At 43.5% G+C, this 13,677-nt stretch overlaps 1 protein-coding gene across 5 annotated transcripts in view; it reads right to left on the bottom strand.

Moving 5' to 3' along the window:
- Positions 1-1,920: 1,920 nt before the first annotated feature.
- Positions 1,921-13,677, bottom strand: part of RTEL1 (regulator of telomere elongation helicase 1) — a 207,794-nt gene continuing 196,037 nt past the window's right edge. For all 5 annotated transcript variants that reach the window (XM_087890974.1, XM_087890976.1, XM_060684364.2 and 2 more), the window contains 3 exons: positions 13,083-13,205; positions 11,005-11,108; positions 1,921-2,319 (listed from right to left, as the gene is read on the bottom strand). In XM_087890974.1, the coding sequence (XP_087747100.1) occupies positions 2,218-2,319; positions 11,005-11,108; positions 13,083-13,205 (329 nt within the window). In that variant the 3' untranslated portion in view covers positions 1,921-2,217. The remainder of the gene's footprint in view (positions 2,320-11,004; positions 11,109-13,082; positions 13,206-13,677) is intronic.

Below are 13,677 nucleotides of genomic sequence, written 5' to 3'. Positions count from 1 at the left end.
AACTCAACATCTTTGTTGCTCTTCTCTGCATTCTTTCTTGCGTCTCAACATCTTTTGATGTTGACTAGTGGGAGCTTGGAATGTTTTGAACTTCAGGAGACATGGTAGGTCTGCCCAGCTGCAACAATATTTAGTACTGCATAGCATGCCTTTTGGCTGCTCCTCAGACTACTCTGTGCAATCTTTGTAATGTTTTGTAATGTTTCTGGCCTGGGAAAGCTGTTCGGGGGAATTTTGGGGTTGAAGGGGAAAGTTGGGTGAGAGATGAGTGGATTGGTCTTTCTCCCATGGGGGGGGAGCTGGGGGGGAGGAGTGGCTCTCTGCTTGGTGGGTGAGAGCGACTGGGCAGGGTGCTGTTTGTGTATTGGGTGAATGTATTGTGAGTGTGTTGGGGGGGGGATAAGGGTGTGCTGGATGTGACCCCCTCCGCAGCAGTGGGGAAGGGTTGGTGTGAGTTTGAGAGCGCCGAGAGCAAGTGCTATAGTGCCTGTAGGGCTCACCTTACCTGGCTAGGTGGCTCAGTGGCTAAGACGCTGAGCTTGTCGATCAGAAAGGTTGGCAGTTCGAATACCTAGTATAGGTCTCCTGCGTGAGCAGGGGGTTGGACTAGATGACCTCCAGGGTCCCTTCCAACTCTGTTAAGTGTTACTGTTACTGCCTCTGATGATTGGTCAGTTGGAGGAGGTTTCCCCCTTTTTAAGGAAGAGTGTAAGGGATGGGGGATGGAATGGTTTGTAGGGAAGGCAGAGGAGGGAGGTCTCTTTCAGTGGTGTCGGGTAATGGGAGATAAGGAAGCGGGGGGGGGGGCAGGCACGGGGAATGCAACCTTGGTGTTGAGTACAGGAGGTAAATCAGGGGTGAAATCCAGCAGGTTCTGAGTTTAAAGAACTGGCAAATACCACATCTGGCTGGCCCCAGAGTGGGGTGGGAATGGGAATTTTGCAGTATCCTTCCCCTGCCACGCCCACCAAGCCACACCACACCCACCAAGCCACGCCCACAGAACCGGTAGTAAAAAAAAATTGAATTTCACCACTGAGGTAAATATTTGCACAAGATCGGGTTGCTGTGGGTTACTGCAGGTATCAATGAAACCCAGGAGTGGAGATAGACTCCCCCTCTCAGGTAGCTTGGTAATGCCCAATCAAAGTTCAAGAGAGGACAGGTAACAGGTGTAAAATTGACTCAGAGATGACAAATGATAAATTCTGCAGGCTTAGAGCTAGTCAGGATTAGTCAGAAAGTCTTTCAACAGAACTAACATGTCCACTGCCTTCTAAAGGAAAATGTCCTTCAGCGCGTAGTTTTCCACTTAGGTATCTCTGTTCTGGTAAATTCTTAAAGGTAATCCTTGATTTACATCAGTTCATTTAGTGACCGTTCGAAGTTACAACGGCAATGAAAAAAGTGACTCATGACCGATTTTCCCGCTTAACAACCGTTGCAGTGTCCCTGGGGGTCACATGATCAAAATTCAAATGCTTGGCAACCGACTCATGTTTATGACAGCTGCAATGTCCTGGGGTCACGTGATCATCTTTTGTGACCTTCTGACAAGCAAAGTCAATGGGGAAGCCAGATTCACTTAACAACCATATTCCTAACTGAACCACTGCAGTGATTCACTTAACAACTGTAGCAAGAAAGGTCGTAAATGGGGCAAAACACATTTAATAACTGTTAACATTTAGCAACAGAGATTCTGAGCTCAGATGTGATCATAAGTCGAGGATTACCTGCAATGTATTCCTTTGTTTAAAATACATGCCTATCCAGATCCTGTGGAAATTCAAACTAATAGTGACTTTGTGGAAACTTTTCATTTAGTTTATAAGGACCGCAAAGTAAAATAAAATAATAATAAAAAAAAAACGTAAGGGGCGATTCTTTGGAGACAGAATAGGAAAGCGCCAGGCAGACTCCATATTACAAACTCCTTTTTAATTTTCCCATAATAAAGATAAAAGGCTTTGTGGTTCCTGACCTCACTGCAAAGGTCATCATTAGAAAAAGGTAATAAAATGTTAACTCTGATTTAAATGCTGTCTGGATTGACTGAAACTGATAGGAGCACTTGAGTGGCTCAGATATCTGGAGGGGTGGGGGGGACATGGAGGGTCCAGAAAGCTGACTTAAAACCACTTGCAATTTTGTTATTCCTCTTCCACACAGACCAGCTGGAGCAAGCCACACAGTCTCTAGATCCCGTTGAGCAGTTCATGTGTTCAATCTGTCTTTCACGGGGGGATCTGGCCAGTAAGATATGGCCAAGTGTCTTCTCTTGGTATCCGCTTGGCATTCTGGGCACTTTTTGGCAAGCTGTGTGGGGAAACACAAGAGCAGATCAGTGGTGGATTTCACATTATGTTACTACCGGTTCGCCTGCGCGGGCACACACCTGCCTCCTACACGTGCACTTGGCCTTCCGCGCATGTGCCCGGCCTCAAAAACGTGCCTAAACAGGATGGCATAGAGCTGGGGTGGGTGCACCAATGATTTCCGCTACTGGTTTGGGTGAATAGGTCCAAAGCGGCTGAATACCCCCTCTGCTCATGATCCTTGCGCTAAAGCGGTTTTCGGTCATCTTTTGATGCCTATCCTGTTTAAGACAGTGAACTAAATTCCAAATTATTTGTTTGCATCCTGCCTCTATTGTTTTTACAAATACCTCAAGGTGGTAAACATATCCAACATGCCTTCCTCTTCGTATTTTCCCCCAACAACAACCCTGTGAGGTGGGTTGGGCTGAGAGAGAGAAAAAGGCCCAAAGCCATCCAGCTAGCTTCCATGCCTAAGATGGGACAAGAACTCCCCATCTCCTGGTGATTGGCCCAAAGTTACCCAGCTGGCTTTTATACTAAGGTGGGACTAAAACTCCCCATCTCTTGGTGATTGGCTCAAACTCACCCAGCTGGCTTTTGTGTCCTTAAGGCAGGACTAGAACTCACAGTCTCCTGCTTTCTAGACTGGTGCCTTTGTTGAGGGTAAAACTTCTCTCTGCATAGTAGGCAACAGACTGGACAGCAAAGAGATACGTTGCTGATTAAACATACAGATACTCACAGACTCTGAACGGTGAAAAAAAAAACATTCTTTACTCTTAGTGAAAAAACAAACTTGGTTTCTCAAAACAATGATAACACGTCTTCGAATAATCACTCTCCGACACAAAACATAGTTTGCTTACAGTTCTCTTCAGTCACACACAGTCCCTCTTCAGGAGATCAATCATCAAATAGCAGGAGCAGGAGCTCCCGGGCTTCCTGTCTACTTTTATGGCTGCCTAATAATAGCACAGCCAATTATTCTTCTTATAACATTTAAAGTCACAAACATAGTTTTTCTATATATTACCTACCCAACCGTAGGATAAATATCCAACAGCCTTAACCACTAGACCAGTGTTGGTGAACCTCTTCAGCATCGAGTGCTGAAACGGGAGCGCATGCGCGCAGGGGAGTGCCGGAAACTGGAAGAGCAGCTGCCTAGCACTCATGGGCGCGTGGGAAGGCTGAGCTTCCGGTTTCCAGTGTGCACATGTGCGCTGGTCACCTGGTCTTTTGCTTTCTGGCATGCATGCATGCGCGAAGACCAGCTGGCTGGCGCGCATGCATGCACCAGAACCCAGAAGAGCAACGGGCAACGGCTGGTGTGCCCGGAGAGATGGCTCTGCTTAGAATAACAGAGTTGGAAGGGGCCATGTAGGTCATCTTGTCCAACCCCCTGCTCAAGCAGGAGACCCTATGCCATTTCAGACAGGTGGCTGTCCAATCTCTTCTTCAAGACCTCCAGTGATGGAGCACCCATAACTGCTGAAGGCAAGCCGTTCCACTGGTTGATTGCTCTCATTGTCAGAAAATTTCTCTTAATTTCTAGGCTGAATTTCTCCTGGATCAGTTTCCATCCATTCTTCCTTGTCTGGCCTTCGGGTGCTTTAGAAAATAAATTGATCCCATCTTTTTTGTGGCAGTCCCTCAAATATTATGAGACTGCTATCATGTCTTCCCTAGTCTTTCTTTTCATTAAACTAGGCATAATCCAATTCCAGCAACTGTTCTCTGTATGTTTTAGTCTCCAGGCCCCTAATCATCTTTGTTGCTCTTCTCCACACTTATTCCAGAGTCTCAACAACAACAATAAAAAAGTCTAAACCTCAGCTACAGAGGTTCTCTTCTCTTGGTTTCTTTTTTTTAAAAATAGTTTATTGACTTTATATACATACATAAAATATAGTAACATTTCTGTTTAACATCGGATATGCAGCGTTTATACATGAATACATGATATGTACCTGGTGTCATTTGTGCTGTTTATTGCTATTTAGTTACAACACCTTTTACTCCTTCTTTGATTTTATCATTTATCCATTCATACCACCTTCCCCACACAGTATAATAATCTGAGTTCTCATCATTATTTATTTCATGGGTTAGTTTGCTCATCTCTGCGCACTCCAGTATTTTCCTAATTATAAGTTCTTCTGGTGGCAGGGCTTTCTCTTTCCAGTATTGTGCGTAAGCCAGTCTGGCAGCTGTTCCCATTTTAATGAATGGGAAGAGGCATGGAACAAAAACCATAAATTGACCAGAGCTGCGATGTATAAGGAAAACCAATACAAAATGCTCCACAGGTGGTATCTAGCACCTGCCAGATTAGCAAAGATATTCCCTAACATGCACCCAAATTGTTGGAAATGTGGCCATGGTCAGGGCACCTTCTTTCACATGTGGTGGACATGCCCCGAAGCGAAAAGATATTGGAGTAAAATTCGGAGATGGTTACAAGAAATAATTGGAGAAGATATTGAATTGACACCGGAAATATTTCTCCTGGGAATAGTAAAGAAGGGGTATGGAAAGAAAATGATTCACCTATTAATACATATAACCTCTTCTCTTGGTTTCATTTATTTAGCGATCTGAAGGTGGCTGCCAAAGTTTAAAAGTTAATGTTCAAAATATTTACTTTAATCTAAGGATGACATTTACAGCATTTATCCTACGAGATGAAGACTGTATTCTGTAGCCAGCAGAAAGGACCTTCTTTTGTATGCCAGAAGGACCATCAATAGGAGCATCTTCAAGACCACTTTTCTGGCAGGCATTAACAATCAGGCTGGCTTGTAATGGGAGAGGCAGAGAAAGGCCCTGTCCTTCAATGCTCACCAGCAAAAGGGATCTCTTGGAGTAAGCAGCCAGAATATGTTTTAATTTAATAAATAGAAGAGCATGTTTATAACTCAGAGTCGAACTGTGGGATCCCTGGTGCTCTGTCGGTTTGGTTGTTTTCTGGCAGACGATTCGTGACCCAACTAGGTAACATCATCAGTGCTAGAAAGGAGTGGGGGTTTGGCCCTTGTTTGTATACTAGTGGCTTGCCCAATACCCCAATTAAAGAACTACCAACTCAGACAATTAAACAGTAAGCAGCAGTGTAATCAAAGAACTACCAAGAATAGCTCCACCAACACTGATAGGGCAATAACAATAGCACTTATATACTGCTTCACAGTGCTTTCTAGCCCTTTCTAAGCAGCTTACAGAGTCAGCATACTGCTCCCAACAATCTGGGTCCTCATTTTACTGACCTTGGAAGGATGGAAGGTTGAGTCAACCTTGAGCCAGTGGGAATCGAACTGCTGAACAGCTGGCAGCAGTCTGTCAGCAGAAGTAATCTGCAAAACTGCATTCTAACCAGTTTCAGTTTATTTACATTTATATACCGCCCTACTCCCGAAGGACTCAGGGCGGTGAACAGCCAAGATAAAACACATACAATATAAAATTTAAAAAACAATTTAAAACGTATTAAATAAATTTGGCCCATACTAATTAAAATACCCCTGTTTTTAAAAACAAATTAAAGTTAAACAATTAAAAAGAGTTAAGCCAGCCCAGCTTGTTGAAATTAAAAAGTCTTGAGGGCGCGGCGGAAAGTGCGTAAATCCAGGATCCTCCGCACCTCTGGGGAGAGTTCGTTCCAAAGGGCAGGTGCCCCCACAGAGAAGGCCCCACCCACCCCTGGGGGCCGCCAGTCGACACTGTTTGGCCAACGGCACCCTGAGGAGCCCCTCTCTGTGGGAGCGTACTGGCCGGTGAGAGGCTACCAGTGGCAGAAGGCGGTCTCGTAGGTATCCAGGTCCTGAGCCATGGAGTGCTCTAAAGGTGGTAACCAATACCTTGAAGCGCACCTGGAAGACCACCAGGAGCCAGTGCAGCTCGCGCAGTAGAGGTGTTACATGGGAACGCCATGTCGCTCCCATAACCACCTGCGCGGCCGCATTCTGGACCAGCTGGAGCCTCTGGGTGCTCCTCAAGGGGAGCCCCATGTAGAGAGCATTGCAGTAGTCCAGGTGGGAAGTCCACTGAGCCACCATGACAAGCTACTGTATATAACAATAGAAACAAACTCTTCTCCCTTCTAGCACTGATGATACTGCTTAGTTGAGTCATGAAACGTCTGCAGGACAACAACCAAGTTCAGAAAGCACCAACAATTCCAGTCCTCCTCCTCCTCTTTCCACTTCCCTTCTCCTCCTCTCTGCAAACCCCATTTCCTTCTACTGTAGAAGTGATGTTACTTAGTTAGGTAAAGGAACATCTGCAAGAAAACAACCAAGCTCAGAGACCACCAAGGACTCCATCGTTTATCATGTACCTGGTCGATAAAATGAGGACCCAGATTGTTGGGAGGAAATATGCTGACTCTGTAAATGGCTTAGAGGGGGCTGTAAAGCACTGTGAAGCGGCATATAAATCTAAATTCTATTGCTATTTAATAAATGCCAGTGAATACAGCTCTTTCCATGCAGGCACTTGGTGATCCCTACAGCTTGTACCAAGCAGCCCGCTTGCTGCTTTTGACACTAACTCCAACCTCCAAATACTTGTGCAAGAGCATGTAGCACCACTGACCTACAGTTGCAAGAAAAGGTATGTGAACCCCTTGGGATTATGTGGAGTTTTGCATGAATTGGTCATAAAATGTGCTCTGAACTTCATCTAAGTCACAACAATAGAAAAACACAGTCTGCTTAAAATAATACTACACAAACATTAGATGTTGCCATGGTTTAATGGAACATAACATGTAAACATTCACAGTGCAGGGAGGAAAAAGTATGTGAACTTTTGGACTTAATAACTGGTTGACCCTCCTTTGGCAGCAATAACCTCAACCAAACATTTCCTGTAGTTGCAGATCAGACCTGCACAACGATCTGAAGTAATTTTGGACCACTCCTCTTCACAAAACTGTTTCAGTGTAGCAATATTCTTGGGATGTCTGGTGTGAATCACTCTCTTAAGGTCATGCCACAGCATTTCAATCGGGATGAGGTCAGGACTCTGACTGGGCCACTCCAGAAGGCGTATTCTGTGCTGTTGAAGCCATTTTTTTGTTGAATTACTTGTATGCTTTGGGTCATTGTCCTGTTGCATCACCCATCCTCTGCGGAGCTTCAGTTGGCGGACAAATGGTCATACGTTTTCCTGCAAAATGTCTTGATAAACTCTGGAATTCATTTTCCCATCAATGACAACAATCCGTCCAGGCCCTGAGGCAGCAAAGCAGCCCCAAACCATGATGCTCCCTCCGCCATGTTTTACAGTGGGGATGAGGTTTTGATGTTGGTGTGCTGTGCCTTTTTTTCTCCACACATAGTGTTGTGTGTTCTTCCCAAACAACTCAATTTTGGTTTCATCTGTCCATAGTATATTTTGCCAGTAGTGCTGTGGAACATCCAGGTGCTCTTTTGCAAACTTCAAACGTGCTGCAATATTTTTTTTGGACAGCAATGGCTTCCTCCCTGGTGTCCTCCCATGTACTCCATTCTTGTTTAATGTTTTCCTTATTGTAGATGTGTCAACAAAAATGTTAGCATGTGCCAGAGATTTCTGTAGGTCTTTAGCTGACACTCTAGGATTCTTCTTTCCCACATGAAGCATTCTGCGCTGTGCTCTTGCAGTCATTTTTACAGGACGACCACGCCTAGGGAGAGTAGCAACAGTGCTAAACTTTCTCCATTTGTAGACAGTCTGTCTTACCGTGGACACATGAACATCAAGGCTTTTGGAGATACTTTTGTAACCCTTTCCAGCTTCATGCAAGTCAACAATTCTTGATCGTAGGTCTTCTGAGAGCTCTTTTGTGCGAGGCATGGTTCACATCAGACAGTGCTTCTTGAAACCAGTAACCCCAAAACAGGTGTGTGTTTTTAAAGGGCAGAACAGCTGTCAGCAACACATCCAATATCATCACACTGATTGGAGTCAAGGTTGGCTCACTCCTGGCTCCAATTAGCTCTTGGAGAAGTCATTAGGCTAGGGGCTCACATACTTTTTCCTCCCTGCACTGTGTATGTTCACATACTTTTTCTTGCAACTGTATTTTTGAAGTAGCATCTGTTTTATATTACATTACAGGGACAAGAACAGTAGATACAGAGTGACCTTGTGGCTGGCTCTTGCAATTGCTTATCAGGAGGCCATGCCTACCATAGCCTTGCATTCCCACAGCATCCACTCATTCTAAATTAGCTTTAGTTTAGCTTGGTATGAAAAACCTTAGTAACAAAAGACCAACCAGAGGGAAGGAGATTATTCTGATCACATACCAACCTCTGTGGGTTTCTGGTTAATGATGATAAACATCAAAGAGTGTAATGTTATGTCTACTTTGGCTTCCTGAATTAGCAATTTTAACATCTAAAAATTCAGGATAGCTTCTTGAATGAAATATCCCACAATTTCCCAAACTGCATCCAGCCAAAAAGGCAAAATAACCACTTGAGTTGTGGGTTGCTGTTTCCCTTCTTAACATTGTTTGGGTTTCCTTTAGTAGTGGGGACAGATTTCCTGGCATCACCAGAGCCATTTTTATTATCTTTTACCTCCCCCCAAACCATGATGTCTGAATCACATCCCTTCCCAGAAAAGACCTGTCACATTTTTGAAATATGGTTAAACCAATTTGAGAGTTGATGCTCCATGTTGTTTTTGTTCATCCTGTTTTAAGGGAATAGATAGAATAGAATAGAATAACAGAGTTGGAAGGGACCTTGGAGGTCTTCTAGTCCAACCCCCTGCTTAGGCAGGAAACCCTACGCAATTTCAGACAAATGGTTACCCAACATCTTCTTAAAAACTTCCAATGTTGGAGCATTCACAACTTCTGGAGGCAAGTTGTTCCACTGATTAATTGTTCTGACTGCCAGGAAATTTCTCCTTAGTTCTAAATTGCTTATTTTCTTGTTTAGTTTCCACCCATTGCTTCTTGTCCTGCCTTCAGGTGCTTTGGAGAATAGCTTGACTCCCTCTTCTTTGTGACAGCCCCTGAGACATTGGAACACTTATCATGTCTCCCCTAGTCCTTCTTTTAATTAAACTAGACATATTCACTGTTCTTCATATGTTTTAGCCTCCAGTCTCCTAATCCTCTTTGTTGCTCTTCTCTGCACTTTTTCTAGAGTCTCCACATCTTTTTTACATTGTGGCGACCAAAACTGGATACAGGATTCCAAGTGTGGCCTTACCAAGGCCTTATAAAGTGGTATTAACACTTCACGTGATCTTGATTCTAATCCTCTGTTGATGCAGCCTAGAACTGTGTTGGCTTTTTTGGCAGCTGCTGCACACGGCTGGCTCATATTTAAGCAATTGTCCACTAGGACTCCAAGATCCCTCTCATGGTCACCACTATTGAGCAAGGTACATATACTGTACCTGTGCATTTTGTTTTTCTTCCCTAAATGTAGAACCTTTCGTTTTTCACCCTTGAATTTCATTTTGTTAATAGGTTATAATAGGTTATATCTATGCTATTGCCTTACTATGCTTTCTACAATTAACCACTTTCTTCTGCGGAAAATTCCTGATGTAACAATACAGATTCTGTCCGTGTTAGGTCAGAAGAGCAACCAGCTGATTTTGGGGTCAAACTGGAAATATTTGTCTTGACTGAAGTCCAATACAAAATCAAAAGCACCATTTCTCAATCTTAGCAACTTTACAATGTGTGGACTGCAAGAAAATTCCACACATCTTAAAGCTGCCAAAGTTGGGAAACCCCGGTCATAAAGCAAAATTAGTTGAGGTTGCTGCTGAATTAAAGTTAAAGGAAACTGCAAAGTCAGCAGTAAAGAAGACATTGTTTTTGTCAGAGTTTAACTGTCTCTTAATCTAGATTAAGAGTGACAGAGTGCTGACTCTGCCCTCTGCGTCTTAAATTAGAAGACTATTTAGTCATTCCCAATCTAGTGTCCAATTGTTGACCTCAGATTTTATAATCCCCAACTAACTTGACAATTAATCAGACTAACTAGCTAAGCAAAGCTCATACAGTTCTCTGGGCTTGTTTCGTTGCATGGATTGGGCCACATGGCTATCTTTAACCAAACTTAACTTGTCCTGGATAACAAGAACAAGCCTCTTCTCTGCGGAGGTGTGATCTCAATTGCAAGAAGATGCTCAAGTCACATACAAGGAGAGAAAATGCACTGTAAGAATCAACTGCAGAAGTAGAGCAAGGGAAATTCTGCTGTGCGTTAAGAGCAGGCAAGAGGGAGAATCTAGTGGTTAAGGCAGCAGCCTAGAAAGTGGGAGATCGTGAATTCTAGTCTCGCCTTAGGCATGAAAGCTGGCTGGCTGACTTCGGGCCACCAGGAGATTGAGAGCTCTAGTCTCAGAATGAAAGCCAGCAGGGTGATTTTAGGCCAATTACCAGGAGACTGTGAGTTCTAGTTCCTCCTAGGAAAGAAAACCAGCTGGATGACTTTGGGCCGATCACCAGGAGCCTGAGAGTTCTAGTTCCGCCTTAGGCACAAAAGCCAGCTGGGTGACTTGGATCAGTTACTCTCTCCTAACTGAACCCAAGTGGATAGGGTATGTTGGCTGCCCCAAAGTTATTTGTAAAAATAATAAAGGCAGGATACAAATAAATCAATATTCAAAAATAAATCAGATGATGCAATTAAGACTAAAGGGAAAAATGAAAATGAAAGCTAACCTTCAAGGAATTCTCCCAACATTTGTTGCAACACGTGAAGGAACACTGCTGGCATTTAAAGGGCACACCATGATCCGAACTGCATTTAGCACACTGATAGCCACCTAAACAGGGGAAAGGAAGAAGAATTGGAAAAAGAATGAAGGAATCGGTGGAGTTAACTACACCAATTAGGGAAAAGAACGTAACTTTTTTTGGCTGGGCAACTCTGGCCCAGTTGCTTTCTAAAGGCAGGATAAAAATCTAATAATAGTCATAACTATTTTTGTGTAAACACTCGCCTTAGGCATCCTTTCATTTCTTTTTTATGACGCAGGTGCTCAATGCAGACTCTAATCTGCATTGCCATACATGATCTGCAACCTTCCATCTGTAGTTCCCATGTATAGGTAGTCCTCGACTTACGAACACAATTGAGCCCCAAATTTATATTGATAAGTGAGAAAGTTTTTGCATGATTTTTGCCCCATTTTACTACCCTTTCTTGCCACAGTTGTTAAGCAAGTCACCCCAGTTGTTAAGTTAGTAACGGAAGTTGTTAACCCCGTTCACTTTGCTTGTCAGAAGGTGGCAAAAGAGGAAGATGTGATTCTGGGACATTGCAATCGTCGTAAATATGAGCCAAATGCCAAGCATAAGAATTTTGATCGCATGACCATGGGGATGCTGCAATGGTTGTAAGTGTAAAAAAACAGTCGTAAGTCACTTTTTTCAGCACTGCTGTAACTTCAAATGGCAACTAAATGAATGATTGTAAGTCCAGGACTACCTGTAGTTGATAATCTTTCTTTAGAGTAGGATTTCTCAACCTTGGTAACTTTATGATGTAACAATATATTATAAATATATCATAAATAGCACTTAGACTTCTATACTGCTTCACGGTGCTTTACAGCCCTCTGTAAAGTGGTTTAGAGCTCCCAGAATTCCCCAGCAAGCCATGGATTCTGGGAGTTGAAGTCCACATATCAAGACTGATTCTGTTGTGGCCCGTCAGCGGCCTGTGCAGCTAGTAGCTGATTCCGACAGTGAGGAGGCTGGTGTGGTGCTGCGCCAGCAGCCTGTGCAGCTGGCACTCGAGTCGGACAATGAGGAGGCTGGAGAAGATGTGATGCCAGAGGCGGGGATTCAGCCAGGGCCTTCAGAACCTCCAGAAGCTCCCATAAGTGAAGAGGAAGAAGAGGAGGAGCGTCTTCTCGATGCACGGGCACGCAGACAGAGCTGCCAAAAGGCAGGAGTAGCTCCTCAGGAGAAGGTCTCCTCGAGAGTAAGGCTTGGGGCTAATTGGCCACTCTCTTAGCCTATTTAAGGAAGGACGACGACTGAGGCAATTTGCAGGAAACAACTTCGTTCAAATTCCTTCGCGTCTTGATTCCAGAAAACATTTGATTTGGCTCTTGTTTCTCTCTTATCAGTTTTCCTGCAAATTGCTTCTGGGCATTCTGCCAACTACAGTAAGATTATGGTTATCTGAAATACTGTGCTTCAGAACTGAGTTATTATTCTTTGAATTCTTGTCGGCTGTTAATGAAGTTAAATTAACAGCCCTTGTTCAGAAAAGACTGATTTATTCTACTTGTGTTCGGAAAAACTACTAAGAAAGCTCATTAGTAGTCTTTAATTAGTAATTTAAGGTTTGTACGGACTTTGTGTGTGCTGCGTTCTTTGGGGTCCGTAGCTGGGGCAAAACAGATTCACACTTTCATCTACATTTTATCCTTCGCTGGCATCTTGACAATTACAGGGTGGGGTGGGGGAGTTGATGGAATGCAAGAGTAGATTGCATTCCATAACCAAACAAACAGGAGTGATTGATGAATGTTTTGGATTGTAGGTGGCCCGTAGGGAAATGGGATATTAACTATGCTTACTTTTGCGTGGGAAACCCAGAGTTGGTTTCACTTTTTCTATGCCAATGTGATTTATTCAGTAAAGTTTTATATACTTTTGGTAAAATAATGTCCCAGGGGTTCCTTGTTCTCGATTCCCCAACTGGACAGTTGACACCACACATTATAAAGGCGGAGAAAAATGGATTTAGAAGGAAGGGAATGACTTGATCAAAAGAGACTACTTACCACCTATTGGGGAGAGAGGTAAGCTGCCATCATCTGTGGCTTCTCGTAATTGGCTGGGCCTTCTCTCAATTTCCGATGGGTCTGGATTTTGGAGCGGCTGTGGTGCTTCATTCTTGGAAGAATCTGCCATAAATATTACACAATCACATTGCCAAGAACATACAGGACTCCGTTCAGACAGGGCTGGTTATGCAGCACTCATGACACACTCACGTGATACATGTACGACCTCTAAGTCAATTTGCTTTAATTTATTACTTTTTTTTAAAAAAAAACAAACAGAATTACAGACATCTTATAGATGAAATCCATCAAGGTTTGACAGTCTTTCAGAATTCGGACTGACATGATTCAGTTTGTAATGCTGCCCTAAAAAGTTAGACACTTCTGATCTATAGATATGAAAGAAATATCAGATGGGAGTCTCAATGTCTTAAATGGTTTTATAGCAATAGCACTTAGATCTATATACCGCTTCATAATGCTTTACAGCCCTTTCTAAGCAGTTTACAGAGTCAGCCTCTTGCCCCCAGCCATTTGGGTCCTCATTTTACTGACCTCGGAAGGATGGAAGGCTGAGTCAGCCTTGAGCCTG

This window comes from Pantherophis guttatus, chromosome 3 (assembly GCF_059756535.1).
Source record: "Pantherophis guttatus breed Tessera chromosome 3, ASM5975653v1, whole genome shotgun sequence".
Classification (NCBI taxonomy): Eukaryota; Metazoa; Chordata; class Lepidosauria; order Squamata; family Colubridae; genus Pantherophis; species Pantherophis guttatus.
Note: the sequence above shows the minus strand (reverse complement) of the source record. Positions and strands in the feature narration are given on the sequence as shown.